Below are 18249 nucleotides of genomic sequence, written 5' to 3' on the forward strand. Positions count from 1 at the left end.
AAGCCACCTGGTTCTAGTTTTTACTTGCTTGGCAAGCATCAGATCTGAAGAGGTTGGATATGGAGGAGGTAGTGAAGAATAGCTGGGTGCAAACTGAAGCTGCCAAGCTATATTTCTGGTTTCTTTCATGGCTTCAGCAATTATCAGCCTCTGAGGGAGGTTGTTCTCTGCTTGTCACTGGTAAACTGGGCACTTCCCTCACCTTCCAAAATTTCCTGGACAGTCCTAGGATTCTGGGAGGTATTTTTCATTTCCCACAAAGGAATAGGCACACATACATATAACATATGTATTACACATCTGCACACATTATACATACATCTATGTGTATATGTACTCTGGGTTCACAGGAATGGATTCAGAGATACTTCAAGTCAACTTTTTTCACCTCAATATATTTTTAATTAGTTCTGGTTGTGCTTCGAAAGAAAGCCAAAATTTAATTGGCTTGGATTGATTCTCAGCAGGACAAAACAAAAGGTTTGATTGGAAGAAGACCTATATTCATGCACTTCTGTAATGACCAATGGCAACAACAACAGAAATAGTCTGAAGTGATAACTCTGCCCCAGTGATTAGGGAAATCAAATCCAACTTTCCAAGTTAGGGTACCTTAAAGACAGAGCCACCCCCAAATGGCTTTCAACTTAGAAAATTATCATGGTAGGAGAGGAGTTTCAGAATTCCAAGGTCATTTACTTCTTCTGAAGGACCCTGGGGGATTGATTTATCCTCTCAACCTCAGTCTCTTCATTTGTAAATTGAGGATGTTTTACTAGATGGCCTCCAAGATCCTTTCCAACTCTGTACTAGTTATTCTGTGAAGGTTAAAAAAAACAACAACAGAGTCTAGAACTATTATAAATGCCTATTGAATGAATAATTCTAATTAGGGGCAGCTGGGTAGCTCAGTAGATTGAGAGCCAGGCTTAGAAACAGGAGGTCCTAGGTTCAAATGTGACCTCAGACACTTCCCAGCTGAGTGACCCTGGGCAAGTCACTTAACTCCCATTGCCTAGTCCTCACCACTCTTCTGCCTTAGAACCAATATACAATATTGATTCTAAGACGGAAGGTAAGGGCTTAAAAAATTCAAATTAAAACTCACTTGCTGTAATCCAAATACCATATATAATATTTTCTTATACCATTGTCATATATGGTATCTAAAACCATATCCAAAAACTCAGGCTTTTTGGGTTAAGATGGCTCCATTTGATTTGTGCCTCTTTTCTAACCTCTAAACCCTGCCCTAACATCATGCCAGGATTCTGAAGCATGAAAGATATGGCAGAAAGATTCCCCAATTTGAAAACCCATTTGAAAACAGCTGATTTAGGTCAAAATGGAAAACCCTAAGAATATGTCTTAAATCACTACTTCACTGACCTGTTTGTCTTTTCTTAAGGCAATAACCATGAAATGTTAGTGATCAGGGGCAGCTAGATAGCACAGTGTATAGAGTGCCAGCTTTGGAGTCAGGAGGACCTGGGTTCAAATCTGACGTCAGACACTGGGTGGTCCTGGGCAAGTCACTTGACCTTGATTGCCTAGTCCTTGCTGGTCTTCTGTCTTAAAATTGATATTAAGATATAAAGTAAGGATGAAAAAAATTTTAATATTAAGTATGAGGTTCTTCCTATTTTAAGAGAGCAAGAGATAGAAAATAAAAGGGATAATGATGAATGGAGCTAATGGGACCATAGACCCACAGATTTAGAATTGGAGGGTACCTTAGGGTTATCTAGACCAACGCTTTCACTTTATTTACTAAAGGCAAAACTGAGGCCAGGAGAGTTTAATAACTAGCCCAAAGTCAAGCTGAAAAGAATCAGAGTTAGGATTGAAATGCTGGTCTTTTGTCTCCTAATCTAGCACATTTCCCCAACATCAGTTAATCAAACAAAAACATTTATTAAGTGGCAATAGCATGCCAAGAACTCTGCTAAATGCTGGGGATAAATGACATCAATGGAAGAATCGCTTCCTTCAAGGAACTTAACATCAGATTTGCCTTTAAACATCTGATTACTAAGAGAGTTGAGGCTGCTTTGGAGGGCAACTGGACACTGTTCTGTTAGCCACAGTGGTGTGTGGGGAACCTGCATTTATAAAGTGGGGGAAAATAGGTTTAGTCTGGGAGCATTACTGCTCTGCTGCCCATCGAATTTCTCTCTAGTGACATGGCTTTGTGGGAATTTTTATGACTTGCCTTGTTTATAAGCCTGTCTATCTTATTTATTCATCTGTCTATCTAGCTAGCCATTCATTTATTTATTTATCTGTATGTTTATTTATATAGTTATATATTTATTGATTTGCTTATATATCCATCCATTCATCTATCTATCCATCCATCTATCTATCTATCTATCTATCTATCTATCTATCTATCTATCCATCTATCCATCCATCCATCCATCCATCTATCCATCTATCCATCCATCTATCTATCAATTTATTTTTGCACAAGTGAGGCAGGTTAAATGTTGGTTGACTTAACTGGGAAAACTCCCTTCTACTCTTCGTCTAGTTGGACCACTACCTAAGAACCCAGTAGGTAAATAAATAAGTCAGTAATATCTTATATGGGTTTATGAGATCCATAGATGGGAAGGGTATAGGTGTGTATATCTTTCTTTCTCTCCACAGGTAGCAGGATACAATATACAATACAAGCACATAACTAGCCCCCCAGCCTTCTGGTCTGATTCTTGTCCAGCAGTCCTAGGCTCCTGAGAACTGAAGGGACTCAGTGCCTAACAATTACTTCCAGGATGATGGCAGACATAAATACAATTTCCTTCATCAATATCAATAGCACACATTCACTGACTTATTTCAAAACATTGTATTAGAAGCTATGAGAGGCTTAGATGATATATTTATATTTAAGGGAGCTAAGTAATGTATCCTCAGTTCACAAAAGCCCATAATGAGTTTACCTGAATTATTCCATGGATTCTTCTACTATAGGATTATTCCTATCCCCTCCTATCTCTTAGAGTCCTATCCCAAAGCAGGGGATGGTGGGACTTTGGTAGATTCTTCATCATCAATGACACTTAACTTGGCACATTGAGCCAGGAGTATTCTGACTGCAGAAATATCAATTCGGGGCCACATGGAAGGGTTTAGGAGGGTAGGACTGACTGGGAATGAATATTTTCCCTTTGATCTTATACATAATTCAATAGCACTTCTTCTGAGGTGATTAAGACTAATCAGAAAGATGCAGCTGTCTGCTGGAGTTCTCATCTCTGAGAATTGGCCTAGCTCAAGAGGAGGAACAAGGGTGAACTGAATTCACCCAGCAAAGTTACTGTCTGAAAAAAAAAAAACAGTTCAGCAAAATCCCAGGTTTTCTCTAGCTAAGGAGCCATGGCTAGCATGGAGCTAAGAGTGTAATCTATAATACTGTAAAGAGGATTAAGGCCAAAGGATTAGAGGTTTTCTTTTTAAGAGGATGGAGCTAGAAGTCATAATTCTTTTGACAAGTTCTCACTTGGTTATTTGATGAAATGAAACCAAAAGAACAACTAGATAAATACTTAGTTTTTCCTTGTAGTTCTGCTGGAAGAGCATTGATAAGTGATTAGAACAAATAAGGGAATGGGCATATACACAAAACAAATCCAGCTCCCAAGTTTGTTGGGGAGAAAGTTGAGAGAAGTAAATATCGGGGGGGGGGGAATCAAATTTTAATGGGTCAGCTTTGCCTTTAAACAGATTTATGTCCACTAGTTAGAAGGGCGATAGTTTTGAATAAAAAATTTCCAACAGGCTTCAGATGTTCTGTAATGACTAAAACTAATCTTCTCAAACAGCTCTGAAAACTTGTTGGGAATGGGTAACAAAATCAGAAATGCTATTTAACTCCTAGTCTCTTCATGTAACATTTAAATCAAAGGGTGCTTTGAGCTATGTTGGGAGTAGAGTCATTGCATTCATCCATTTAAGGAAAATCACTCTTCTTTAAAGGGAGTTACTGTGCCTTTGAACTGACAAATTCATGAATAATGGCTTTTAAGAATAATCAACCAAGTCTCATGATTAAAAGAATGTCTGGGTGACAGTTGCTTATTTCCTAGGAAGAGTCTAGAAACTAAGGAGCCCATATCTAGATTTTCTTTTCTTTTCCAGTCATTTTGATCTTCAAAGAACATGAAACCTCTTTGGTTAAAGGGGAGAGGGAACGTCAGACAGAATTCTCTCACCTCCTTTTTAACAAAAATGAATGAATGGCACCTTCCCAGACATATTAGAAAAAAAAATTGTCACTGCTCTCAGGGTTTTATTTCATGGCCCTTTTCTGCTGCTTTTCTCTCTTATTCCAGAATCTGGAACTTTTATTTATTAAGGTAGAGAAATGCAACCAAATGTTTTGTCCTTGTACTCATGATAAGCCTTCTAAGAACTGTCTGGTTTCAGTGAAAAGGTTCAACAACTAGAAGCTGAGTTTGGAGTCAGGAAGGCTGGAATTTAGATCTAGTCTCAGATATTTCCAACCTGTGTGGTCCTTGGTAAGTCCGTCCCTTAACCACTGTCTGATTCAGTTTCTTTGTCTGTAAAATGAGGATAGTAATAAAACTTGTGAGGATCAAATGAGAAAATATTTATGATATATTTTTTTAAATCTTGAGTTCCAAATTCTCTCCTTTCCTCCCACTCTCCTTTCCTCCCTGCTCCCTAAGATGGCTAGCAGTCTGATATAGATCTTTAAAAAAAATCCAAAATAGTTTTACATGTGTCTTCATATAAAAGTTTTTTTTTCATATTAGTCATTTTGTGGAAGAAGACATCTTGATAAAAAAAATAAAAGAAGAAAGAATGTGAAATATAGGATGTTTTGGTCTGTGTTCAGACTCCATTGATTCTCTGGAGGCAGATTGCAATGTTCTTCTGGTTTTGCTCACTTCACTTTGTATCAGTTTATGTAAATCTTTCCAGGTTTACCTGAAATCATCTCCATGTCCTGTCTTATAGCACAATAGTATTCCATCACAATCACAAACCACAACTTTTTCAGTCAATCCCCAATTGATGGACATCCCCTCAATTTCCAATTTTTTGCCACCACAAAAAGAGCTGCTATAAATATTTTTGTATAAATAGGTCCTTTTCCCTTTTTTATGTGATACTATTTTATAAAGTACTTTATAAACTTTATAGTCCTATATAAATTATGATTTATTCTAGGTATATAGGAGAAGCTGTGTATGAGGACCCATTTGCTACAGCAAAGAATAAGGGGAATGAATCTTTATTGCTCTATTAGTTGTAGTCTGCCTTTAATCCTCTCTTCACCAAGGAATACATTCCCTAACCACACAAAGTGAATCAGGGACATAAAAGTTATTTCTGACCACAAATTCTGACCCTGCCTGGATGCAAACTGTATTTTATTTTGTCTTTTTAGCTTTGGGGAACCCACAATGGATGATGTTTACTGACTGTTCACTTTCCATGCCAAATTTCTGTGGTAGCATTCAAAACCATACTGGGAGAGGTTCCTCCATGATCAAGGAGTAGCAAAGCAGAGGGAAAGAAATGGAAAACCTCTTAATAGAAGACTGATAGTTAGAAATAGGATCAATATTCAGATGATGCTATTTGGTGATGGCCTGGAAGTTATAGGGGTAATAGCTTTATAAATTTAGAGCTCCATGGGACTTCTAAGATCATCTACTCTAAATCTCCCTCAGTTTACAGTTGAGTAAACTGGGGACCAAAGAGAGTATGTGATTTGTCCAAGATTAATCAGTGGAAGAAAGGGAATTTGGATTGACTCTAAATTCAGGAGTTTTTCTACTATATCTCAAGGGAATTACCATATTGGTTAAGAAAACTCTTTAAGGAAAAATGAATTATCATTGCAGAGAATCAATCATTGAGACGGTGCCCACGCTTATTTTTCTATTATGATACTAGTAGCTTAGTTTGATAGTTCTTTTCTTCTCAATAAACTGATAAGTGCAAGGAAGTAAAGTAATATTTGTATTTTAACCAGGAGTGGACTAAAGTTCAGAGAATTGAAGTGATTTTTCCAAAGTTACCTGCTAGTAGGTGGCATGTCTAGGATTCTGAGTCTACAGACACAAAAGTTCAGCACGTTATGGACATGTATTTGTGGATTTGCTACTGATTGACAATGAACCAGAACAAGAGATTCAGACTAGGCTGGAATAAACTGATGGCCCCTTGCCTTCCCCCCAAAATTTTACAATCCTTTGAAAGTCCATGTGTGTGTGTGTGTGTGTGTGTGTGTGTGTGAGAGAGAGAGAGAGAGAGCGAGAGAGCGAGAGAGCGAGAGAGAGCGAGAGAGAGCGAGAGAGAGAGAGAGGAGAGAGAGAGGAGAGAGAGAGAGAGAGAGGGGTGGGGAAGGAGAAAGAAAAGAAGAAGAGAAAAGAGAGGAGAGGAGAGGAAAAGGATAGAGAGTAGAAGAAAAAAGAGGATGAAAAAATGGAGGGGAAGGGAAGGAAAAGAGTGAGGGGAAATTGGGAAGTATGGATGAGGCAGGAGAAATAAAAATAGGAGGAGGATAGAAAGAAGGAAGGGAGAGATGCCAGCATGGTATCCGTCTATTCTTTTGTACTTCTTATGTGCATAGGAGATAGGTGGGGGGCTGGAGAGTGGAGAAAGGTTAGGGATTGAAGATTTTACTTTTTCTGCTGTTTTCTGAGCTTTGCACAGCTTGATGCACATGTCTATGATGTCCACTCATTCAGTGTTTATTGTATAGTTTCCAGAGCAAGCCTGACTGAACAAGAATGTGCAGATAATCAGAAAACAGCAGTGGGAAGTGAGCAGAAGAAAACTTTTCCTTCCATATATTGAAGGGTAAGAAACAACTGATAAGCAAGTCAACTCTAAACTGGAATATGGATTATTCTCTTCTAACCATTGGACACATTAATGTAAAGTGAGTGTTTCTATACCTAATAGAGAATTTTAAAGCAAAAAGAAATCAATTACAGCATCCCAATAAAAGGAGTTATAGATAGAACTAAATCTAGATGTAGAAAAAGAGTCTGAAGGGATTTTAGAAATAAGTGGGTCCATCTCAGTCTCTAGATATAGAAACTGAAGCCTAGGTAAAGTAATTTACTCTAGGGCAGTGATTATTAATCTGGGGACTGTAAATTTTTTCTTAAAAAATGTATGGAAAATGTAATTTCAGTAGAATTGGTTTCCTGTGTAATCAGATGTATTTTTATTTTATTTTATGCATTTAAAATATTATTCTGTGAAGGGATTCATAGGTTTCACCAGATTGTCTAAGAGGTCCAGGATGCACAAAAAAATTACAAACTTCTGCCTTATGGTCAAATTCTCCTCTGATTTGGCATTTAAAGTCCTTCACAATGAAGCTATAGCTTCACTACTTCATCCTGATTACCACATCCAACTTCCAGTCTGATTACACATTCATTATTCTGCTTCATGCACTCTAAGATCCAGTCAAGCTAGTACTCTGCTCACCAACTTCCTCAACCACTGTCTCCAAAAATTCATAAATACCTTTTGTTTTGTATATGCTTTTTTTAATAGTGTTAAGTAAAGCTTGAAACTGCTCTAAGACTTTTGAAAGATGCCATACAGGTATGTTCTGTACCTAGTAGATAATATTTAAATGTTTATTCCTTTCCTCCCTCACCTCCTCTTATAGAAAGCAGGATTGTCGAGGGTAGGGGCTGATTCATTTTTGTGTTGGTGCCCCCAGCATCTAGGCACAATTCCTGAATAAAGTAGCCCATAATAAATGATTTTTGACTTGTTGACTGTCTAAAATCACACAGAATTTAAACCCAGATAGCTCCTTTAATCCCTTAATTCCTAACCCACTCTTTTGTGCTTTGAGGCATTTTAGGCCCAATGAAAATCTTCTGGTGGTGTCATTCCTTCAGATTTCTGCATTCCTTAGAAGATACACTCTTACTTTCCTTGAGAAAATAAAAAGCAGTGACTTCAGAACACTCAAAAAGGTCAGCCCCACCAAACCTTTTAGGGAAAAGATACTTCTATGTATGAATATCTTCTGCTTAGCTATGGAACTGCTGAGATACTTGAAGAAAGAGAAGCCAGGGGAGCAGCTGGGTGGTTCAGTGGATTGAGAGCCAGGTCTAGAGATGGGAAGTCCTGGATTCAAATCTGGTATCAGACATGTCCTAGCAAGTCACATAACTCTCATTGCCTAGCCCTTATTGCTCTTCTACCTTGTAACTAATACAGAGTATTGATTATAAGATAAGGGTTTAAAAAAATTCTGTCACCAAAGCAAGATAAAAAATATCCCCACAGTATAAAAAGTTCCAAATTTGTCTGTACAAAACTCCTTAATGTTTTTGCTAAGTTCTGTAGCACTTCTGTGTCTGGATTCTGAATCTTTTCTTCCAGCTCACTGATTGTTTCTGTTAAACAAATGCTTAGGCTGGACATCATGGCCTTCGACTCTCTTTTCCTCCATTATTTGATGTTCCTGTTTAGCCTCCATTTCCATCAGTCTCTGATAGACTCATTGAATTTCTTTTTTTATTTTTCCCTTTAAGTCTCTTCTGTTTTTTCCTTTTCAGATATTTCCATATTCATTGAAATTTTTTTCCGAAGAATTTTCTTCTTCATTTCTTTGTAGTGAATTCATAACCATAGCCCGTGCAAGAGGCTTTTCCTCTTCTTTAAATAGTAGTTCCTGAACTTTTTTCCCCTTTTGGTGCAAGATTGCTAGATTTACCTGGATCATCTTCCCATGGTGCAGAGCAGCCACTGAAATGGGCCAATATCCTCATGATCTTCTGATTTAGAGTAGAGTCTTGTTCCTACCACAGAACAACAACTGGTCTTCCCTGTGTCTCACATGTTTTCTCCTCCAGGGTCTGCGGTAATGTCAGTTTAAAGCATTCTCAGTTGGAAGAATTTCTAGCATATACTTCAACATAAAGTTGAAGAGGTTTGCTTAATGCCTACATCATTAAAGCAACTAAGAGAAAGATGACCCTCTTCCTTTTCACCATTTTTTCCAATTAATTAATTAGTTTATTGATTACATTAAAATTTCTGGTCTCTTGACCCTCCTTCCCCTCCCAGCACTAGAGAAGGCATCATTTAACAAAAAGCTATATGTAAACATAAAACTACGTTTTGCTTTCCCCCGCCTATTTGTAAGTTCTTTCTCTACAGGTAGATATTCACAAGTCATGCTTCAAACAGTACTTCTGTGGCTGAATATAATGTTTTCTTGGTTCTGCTTGCTTCACTCTTTATAATTTCAAGGAGGTCTTTCCATGTTTCTCTAAAATCTCCATATGGCACAGAGCCTGCACTTGGGGAGCTGCTCATTCCCACTCTTCTCAGTGCCCCCCCTGTCCTGCCACCCAAAGCAAGCAATTCCTCCTTCAGCTCTCTCTGGTAATTTGGGGCTCACAGATAGTTTGAATTTGCCCTCTGGGCATTCAAAGAAAAGGTTCACCAAAGCTGCTCTAAAATTAACCTGTTCATTATTTCTTATGGTGTGTAGTATTCCATTACAATCATACGCTACAACTTGTTTAGCCAAATGATGGGCATCCCCTCAATTTCCAGTTCATTTCCAGCCCCCTATAAAGAGAGCTACTATAAATATTTTAGAACAAATAGGTTCTTTTCCTTTTCCCTTGATCATGTTAGGAGAGAAACCTAATAGTGGTGCTGCTGGGTCAAAAGGAGCCTTTGATACCTTTCTAAGCCTCTACCCTCAGGAATCCAGCTTCTGGAAGCACCCTACCTAAAGAGGGGGTCTGCTAATATAAATTTTCCCCAATCACTTCCCCATTCATGTAATCTGTATGGAGTACCCAGTTGGATGGTCACCTCCTTATTCCCAATTGTCCTTCAGGCAATGGATGAATCTAGGAGCTCATACCTCAATTAACTACCATTTATTAAACAATTATTAAGTGTCAGAGTTTGTACCAAGCCTTGGGGGATTCAGAGTAAGACAAAAACACAGTACTGTCTGTCAAGGAGCTCACATTCTAAGAGGAAAAGACAACCTAAAAAACATGTACTTAAAATATGTGAAGGAGGGTCTCAGGTATGAGGATGAGGCAGGGGGGAGGTGCTCCCATTTCATCAGCACACAAGTTAAGTCTAGATGATATATTACCTGCCATCTTGGGGAGGGATAAGGAATGGGAGGAAGAGAGAGAAAACATAGATCACAAAATGTTGAAAAACGATCATTAAAAATGCATCGATATGTACAATTTTTTTAAAGTTGATTTTTTAAAGTCTAGATGCCAGTAGCTGCATTTGTATATTAAGAGAATCTGACTGGTTAGAGTCAGAAAAGAAAGGAGTGGAAATCCCTGAAAGTCATTGTGAGCCCATGGACAAGAGAGAGAACGTCTTGGAGAATTGCTTTTTCATCTGTTAAGTGAGGAGTAAATAATACCTTGCAGTACTTACCACATTAGTTTGCTATGTGGATCAAAAGCAATAATCTATATAAAAGTCTTTTTGCAGAAATTAAGGTGCAATATAAATGTTAGTTATTATTATTAAAAATGGAGATGTGGCTATAGCACTCCTGGCTAAGACATAGCTGAGAAAGCCAAGGAAGCCTTTCACTTTTAATTGGTTAAATATTTTTCTATTGCAAAAGTGATATGTCTGGAAATAGTGTAGAAAAACAACTTTATATTTCCATAACAGCTGGTTTCACAGAATTTTGTCTTAATTTCCTCTCTGACTCACATCACCTGGCCCACACCAAGATGTGTTATCTTTCCCTAGTTTCTATTTTGGGTCCAGGCAGACACCTGGCGAAGTTAAACGTGATGAAGTTTTAACCATTTAATTTTTCCTTGTTTCTGATAATGGATCATCTCCTGCCTCAAAAATAAGCCAGTTCTATCTTTTTCACAGTAAAATCTGTCTGGAGGCAGGGGCCTCGTTTTGCCTACTGCTGCATTTTTTAAGTTTCTCTAGTGACAAATTTCTTGCTGTATTTACATATCAAAATAAGATGTCAAAACTTCAGGTGCCTTACCTTCATGTTCCTGAACACTCTTCATGAGGCGTCAGCAATTTTCCTTAAAGAAACTTAGTTGTAGCAGGGATCTTGGATACAATATTGACCTGACTTTGATCCCAATTTAATCACCAATGGGCCTTGCTCACATCAACTATAGACACAGCTTTCAACACTTAAGGGCTGGATTGAGTGCCCTTCACAAAATAATGAATATGAAATAGGTAACTTTTTTTTAAAGCTACAAATACATAACTTAAAAATAATAATAACATTTCCTTGAAAAGAACCAAATTTTTTTCTTTTTAAAAGCAGCTTAAACTTGTTCAAGGTACTATTTTCTCATCAGGGAAAAAGCTACCAATGGGAAAATTGGGGGTGAAAATTTGAATGAGAATATATACCTTTTTATTTAAAACAATTTGAAAGCATATATAGGTGACATGTAGAGACAGGAGGACCTGAGTACAAATCCAGTCTCAGTCATTTACTAGCTGTATATCTTTGGGCAAGTCACCCAATCTCTGTTTGTCTCAGTTTCCTTAATGGTTAAATGGGTATAATAGTCCTGACCTCTCAGGGTTGTGGAGAGGATCAAATGAAAAAAAGAAGTATTTGTAAAGCATTTAGCTTAGTGTCTGGAACACAGCAGGTGCTTAAGAGATGCTTATTTCATTATTTGTTTATTTATTTAAATTCTTGTGTATTGGCTCCAAGGCAGAAGAGTGGTAAGGGCTAGGCAATGGGGGTTAAGTGACTTGCTCAGGGTCCCACAGCTGGGAAGTGTCTGAGGCCAGATTTGAACCTAGGACCTCCCATCTCTAGGTCTGGTCTCAATCCACTGAGATACCCAGCTATCCCCTGCTTATTTCATTATCCCTCTCATTCTTGCCTCTTATACATACTAACTCAGTGATCCTGGGCAAACCATTCAAACTCTGCTTCCTGGGAGTCAATAATATTAGAATATTTTAAGTGCTAGGCAAGTTAGTATTCTGTTTCTGTATAATTTCTGATGCTGGTGGAAAAACCAGAAACATGGCAAAAAACACATACATGTACTTTGATAATCCAAACACTTTTTATCTGTTAATACAATCATACAGCTTAAAAGGAAGTTTTCCCAGTTTTTCTTAAATTGTCTGTTAAATGCAGAATTTAATTAAATTTAATTAAAAGGCAGAATTTTCTGTTAAATGAATAAAAAAAGCTACTTTGGTCTTTCTCCTAGGTTCCCCCCATTCCCCTTGTCAATTTCTCTCTATGCCTACCTTGCTCTCTTTGTTGATCTTTTTGTTCCATGGACACAAGGGCAGAGAAATGAGCTTGATCGTAGGCTAGGACCAGAGGGGAACAGTGACATCTGTTAGGTGGGACTTCCAGAGGCAAGTAGATTCCTCCAAATGGAATCGGAGCAAATGCTGTGTGAAGACAAATAAGATTTGGGCAATTCAATTCCATTTAATAAACCTCTATTAAGCATCTGCTAGAGAGCCAGCTGATGTAGAAGGACAGCTTTAGGAACTCTAGTCCTCTCCTGATGCATACTGGCAAAAATGCCTAGGAGTGTTCAGTGGCTTCAGAAAACTCCCTTAAGTGGTAAGTGATAGATGAATTATTTTCTTTTTTTAAATCCTTACCTTCTGTCTTAAAATCTATACTAATTGTTGGTTCCAAGGCAGAAGAGCAATAAGGGCTGGGTAAAAGTGACTAGCCCAGGGTCACATAGCTAGGAAATATCTGAGGTCACATTTGAACCGAGGAACTTCCATCTCTAGGTCTGGCTCTCTTATCTACTTAGCCACCTTGCTGCCCGATAAATGAATTCTCGCCCCAAATCCAGTTTGGGGAGTTTCCACATTAAGACTTTTGACAATCACAGGTCAACTCCCCCTTCCCCCAACCATACTCATTAAGTTCTTAGGTATTAGAGAAATATATAAAAAGCACATAATCTCTGACTTCATCTATAGTGAAGTGAAAATAGAAGGATTTGGTGGAGGATATCAGGGAGATGGCCTCTCTCATGCTTTTTAGACTTGTCCTGCATTCATGATTCTTCAAGGTATAGTATAAGGTAAATTAGATCAAGTGCTTTGGAGTTCTCCCACACTGATAGGTATGAAGTGACTTGGGAAAAGTTGCCAGTTCTGGAGAGGAAAGGAGCAATACATGGAAAAGGAGGTGACTTTGACAGCTAGAAAAACACCCTCCCCTCCCCTCCTATCATCTTGCACCCACCACCTCAGGGTGCATCTTTGTAACATCCTGGTCTGACCTAAGAGATTAGAGGGAAAGACTAGCCAGTCAACCTCAGACTCCTGTAAGAATGGTTTTACCATGATCAAAATGACATGGGATGTCAAAAGGCAAAAAAGGCAAATGATTATAGGAAATTTTCAACAATAAAACCCAGAGTTGTTTTGTAGAAAAACATACTTCTGGAACACACAGAAGACCAATCTTCTTCCAATCTTCTTATTTATTAAAGGCATTTTTAAGGAAAACATTGTTTCTCTAGCTTATTTATTGTTTCCATTTAATCTCCATCTAAAGTTTCAAATCCCCTTGAGTACTTCTACTGATTCCAAATCAATCAACTAAGGTGTTTCAACCTCTAAATTATTAAATCAAGGCTGGATCTCTACCCACTAGGTCATATTGGGTCTTGGACTAAGAATAAAACTATGGACTTTGAGGTCTAATCTTTATTTTACCACTCAAACTTATCCATAAGGGCAACCCTAATTTGGTGCTTCGGCAGCAGTTCATTAATTAGAGCAGGAATTCTTAAATTCTTAATTCTAAAAGTATTTTTTTAGTGTGTAGGAGATCCCTTTTAGTAGGCAGATGAAGCCAGAATTAAACATAAAATAAATTATATAGGATTATAAAGGAATTTCATAGAGTTTCTCAAATCTATCCATGGTTTGAGGGTCCATGGACCCTGTGAAGAACCTCTTAAGGTAAGAGGTGGTAGATAAATAAATCTGTGATACCCGATATTTTTTGAAAAATAATCTACTAAAGAGATGAAGAATCACTTCAGATCATGTAGCATACTATGGAGTAAGTGCTTCTATGCCTGAAATGCTATGTAATATTAGTGTAGTTTGGTTTTAAAGAGAGGCTTCTAGGTTAAATAAATCTCTCAGTAAAACTTTTTTCCCCTTTAAACCCTTACCTTGCACCTTAGAATCAATACTATGTATAAGTTCCAAGGCAGAAGAGTGGTAAGGGCTAGCAAAGGAGGGTTAAGTGACTTGCCCAGGATGGCAGAATTAGGAAGGGTCTAGGGCCAGATTTGAACCTAGGACCTCTTGTCTCTAGGCCTGGTTGTCAATCCACTGAGCCATCCAGCTGCCCCCTTCAGTCAAACTTTCTTAATGATATCTGAAAAAAGAAGGTATGGTGGAGATCACAGCAAAATGCAGCCTCTCCTACCCCATCCCCATCCAATCCCATTAGGCAAAAAGCATTCCAAAATATAAAGGTGGAGTCATCTTTGAGATAGAAGGACAGTACAGAATGATCTTGTGAAAAGGGTCCATATATATCTTGCATTTTCCTTGCCCTTCTTGAATAGGTAACCGAGGAAGGTAGTAACCTAGATGAAGTGTATCACGGGTGTTACCCACCTAGGCAGACTTACCTTCTCCCCCTGAGTCTCTTAACATTGTATCTGCTACAACGACAATTGGTCTTCTTAGTATATGGGCTAAGACAAAAACATGGAACTCCTCTAAGCTTTCGTATACAGGATCCTCAGAATTGTCCACTCTGGAAAAGACAATAAAATGAGTTCAGTTGATCCACTACATTCAAAGATGCTTTCACAGTAAAGAGATGGCAAACAAGATAAAATGTCCCTCTTGTATGAGGGACGTTTTAAGACATTAGCTCAAACTCTTACTGATAAGAATTATGATGCCTGAGTTGGTGTTAGTCTAACTAGAACTGAAATCATACCAATCCAGTATTATCCTGACCTCAGGTAAGGAGTTAAAAAGACCTTATTAAAGTGTACAGTCTCTTCTCCCCACCTTCAAAACCATAAGCTCATATAGGATCAGAGATTTAGAGCTGGAGGAGACCTCTAAAGACATCTAGTCCAAAACCCTCATTAACTATGTGAGGAAACTGAGGTCCCAGGAGGTGTCTTTCCCAAGGTTACAAATTAGTGTATGACAGGGCCAACATCTGAATCCTTGTCCTCTGACTCCAAGCCCATTGTGCTTTGCCTCTTCCAAAAAGGAAAGGGAAAAGTAGAAATGGGTTATATTTTCAAGCTTTTGTCATCTGGGAGCACTGAGAACTCAAGGACTACAATGTAAAGCTGAGCCAGTAAATGCATAAAAAAAGGTACAAATACTGGAGATCAGAGGGAGATATCTCACCTATAATTGGCTTTTAGGTGTCAGAGAAGGCATCCCAGAGGTAGCCTTGAAATTGAATTGTAAAGGTTCAGTGGGATTTGGATGGAGAAGAAGTCATCCCAAGATTCAGTTTTAGACAAGTTTGAAATTCAGCTTTGGAGACCAATGAATTATTAACAAAAGGGATTTGGCTACTCAGAAGAGCAAAAGTGTTAAAGGGAAAATGTCAAATGATAGGAGAGCAATTGAATTCTGTTTGCCATTAATGTTTTTATTTAGCTAGGTTATGCTGACCTCTATATTTTTGGACTCATACAAACGAGCCAAAAAATAACACAGGCATCATAAGGATTGCACACAGATTAGGTAACATTGATCCTGCTCTTGCATAATAATGAGTTTATACAAAATTAGCCATAGGGTCCCTGAAGAGACAGTTTTAAGGATTAAGTAAATTTTAAAGTATGAAAAACAACCATTTAAAACAGAACAAAAGGCACACCCTGTTTTTAATAAGGATTTCTTTATGCAGTGAGGAAATCACAAGATGCAATCATGTTAGGAAATGGTCTTCATTTGAAAGAAGGGATTATTAAGTTTTATATTTTCCAGATTGTGCTTCATGGACATTGTACCATGCACTTCATTTGTCAAATATGTCAATTGGTAAAGTGACAGGTCAGGATATCCAAATAATAAGAATGACACTTACATTGATATAATACTTTAAAGTTTACAAAATGTTTTTCTCTCTTCAATCCTTTGAGATAGGAAATGCAATGTATTACCTTATTTTTCACATGTAGAAACTGAGGCACAAAGAGGATAACAATAAGAAACATATATGGAATACCTACTAATCAAAAATTCATTGGCATTGTGTTAGGTGACAAAGCTACAAAAATAAAAGTGTAATCATCCTTCCATTCAAATGTGCTTCTTGGTTCTGGGAAGGACACAGTAGCTTGAATTCCTATGCACACATACATGGAGAGCATCAGAGTAGAACATTTTTTCCTGCAAATTTTTTCTTTGATGAATGAGCCAAGATGTTTTAAAGTATCTTTTTTAAAACTAGATAAGCTTGCTGTAATAAAATGAATCTGAGAAACCATCATGGCCTTCAAATAGTAATCAATTTCTCCTCATGTAAATGATGGAATGATTTAACTAGGATGATGATTCTTTCTTCTACAGAGAAAGAATGATGATGCCCCATCATTGTTCTGAACAACTAATCACTGGGCTATGGTTAATCCACTGAAAGTGAAAGGGAGAATGCAGTTTTACATAGCCATTGGCCATTGAGGACAGGTAATCTTGAACTGAAGATGGGTTAAATTTGATCCAAAGAAAGAAGCAAAGCTAGTATCCTATCTGTAACAATGAGGGCAGGGGGATGATTTAAAACTGCTGAATCTGTGGTTGCTTGGGTCCTGGCTAAATTCCAAACCCCTGAATATAGTAGGAGTGTTGAACTAATTATCAGTTGTAATCAAAATTATAAATCAGATGGTCTGTTAATAAGAATTTATCCAGAGCCTTTTAATCTGTAGGTCATACATCATGTAGAGAGTACAGTTTAACCCCATCTCATGGTATGACACTCTTGTTCATCTCTTCTCCTTAATTTTCAGACAATGTGTTTTCTGCCTCCTTCTATATTTTTTAAAACTATGTGGATACCAAGGGACACATCGGTCGTTCATTGGTTTTCTCTCACTCCCACTACCACCTCCTTTTCTGACAATTTATCTTTCTGATGACATCCTTGACACAACTTCTCCCATGCAATTACTCATCAGTAATATATCACAGAGTACTCATACCCACTGTGTGCCTCTTTATTGCCCTTTGTGTGACCCAAACTCTAATTCTTCAGGGAATGTGGTATTCTATGACTCATAGTAATATAGCAACATTAGAAGTAAAATGACATTTAAAAGATGGGTGTTTGTTTCAGAGAGAAACTTGGGGTTATTTAAAAGGTCTTGGCAATTCTCATAGGTAGCTGGGTCCATTTTCCTCCTGTTCAGTTCTGGGCCCAGCTCAGAGAGCCTTTAATATGGCATTTGTTCCACTAGATGAAATATTCTCCCACAGTCAATAGGAAATAAGCACAATGGAATCTTGCATTTCTCTTTTTATCACCTCTGTGCCTGGGAAGGTGCAGTCTGCTATAGGATATCACTTCCTTTATTAAGCATGTCTCTGATCCACATTTACATTTTTCTTATGAGGAATTTGTAGAGGTGGAAAGTAGGTATGTGGATGAATAATTGTTAAAGTTTCTCAGTTGCTCTTTTTGGGATAAGAATAAGGCGTATATTTTTTTCCTTTAGATCTTTAGGATTTTTTGTTCTTTTGGATATTTTGAGACTTGATCCCTCAGTGTCTTTTCTAATGTAAAATTCTTGAGCTGTGTTTGTAGACATTTAACATGTGTTTTAAAGTTCATTTCTTAAGTTTGATAATATTTTATTTTTTCTAATTACATGTAAAAATCATTTTAAGTATTCACTTTTCTATCAGATATTTAAAAAGAACCCCCTTTTCTTCTATATTCACAGTTTTACTGAAGTCACTAAATATCAAATATATGTTGACTTGGAAAGCTTATTTAGTTTTTCACATCTTTCTCACCTCCAATAGATGTAGTCTTCTAAATTAAGACCAATTTTCTATGCATGAGAGATATGCAAGGTAATAAAAAAAAGGTACAATAGAGCTTCTTATTTCTTTTGAGGAAGAAGAAAACAGTTCTGAGGAATTCACACTAACTCTCATTTATGTAGTACTTTAAGGTTGACAAAGCGTTTTTCTTACAACAACCCTGAGAAGCAAGGAATTCAAATATTAGCATTC

At 37.5% G+C, this 18249-nt stretch overlaps 1 protein-coding gene across 8 annotated transcripts in view; it reads right to left on the bottom strand.

Annotated features, from left to right (window-relative positions):
- The window catches only part of OTUD7A (OTU deubiquitinase 7A), a 431998-nt gene that overhangs the window by 33431 nt on the left and 380318 nt on the right, over positions 1 to 18249 (bottom strand). For all 8 annotated transcript variants that reach the window (XM_007479500.3, XM_007479503.3, XM_056807877.1 and 5 more), the window contains 2 exons: positions 14661 to 14788; positions 12280 to 12429 (listed from right to left, as the gene is read on the bottom strand). In XM_007479500.3, coding sequence (XP_007479562.1) covers positions 12280 to 12429; positions 14661 to 14788 — 278 coding nt within the window. The remainder of the gene's footprint in view (positions 1 to 12279; positions 12430 to 14660; positions 14789 to 18249) is intronic.

This window comes from Monodelphis domestica, chromosome 1, assembly GCF_027887165.1.
Source record: "Monodelphis domestica isolate mMonDom1 chromosome 1, mMonDom1.pri, whole genome shotgun sequence".
Classification (NCBI taxonomy): Eukaryota; Metazoa; Chordata; class Mammalia; order Didelphimorphia; family Didelphidae; genus Monodelphis; species Monodelphis domestica.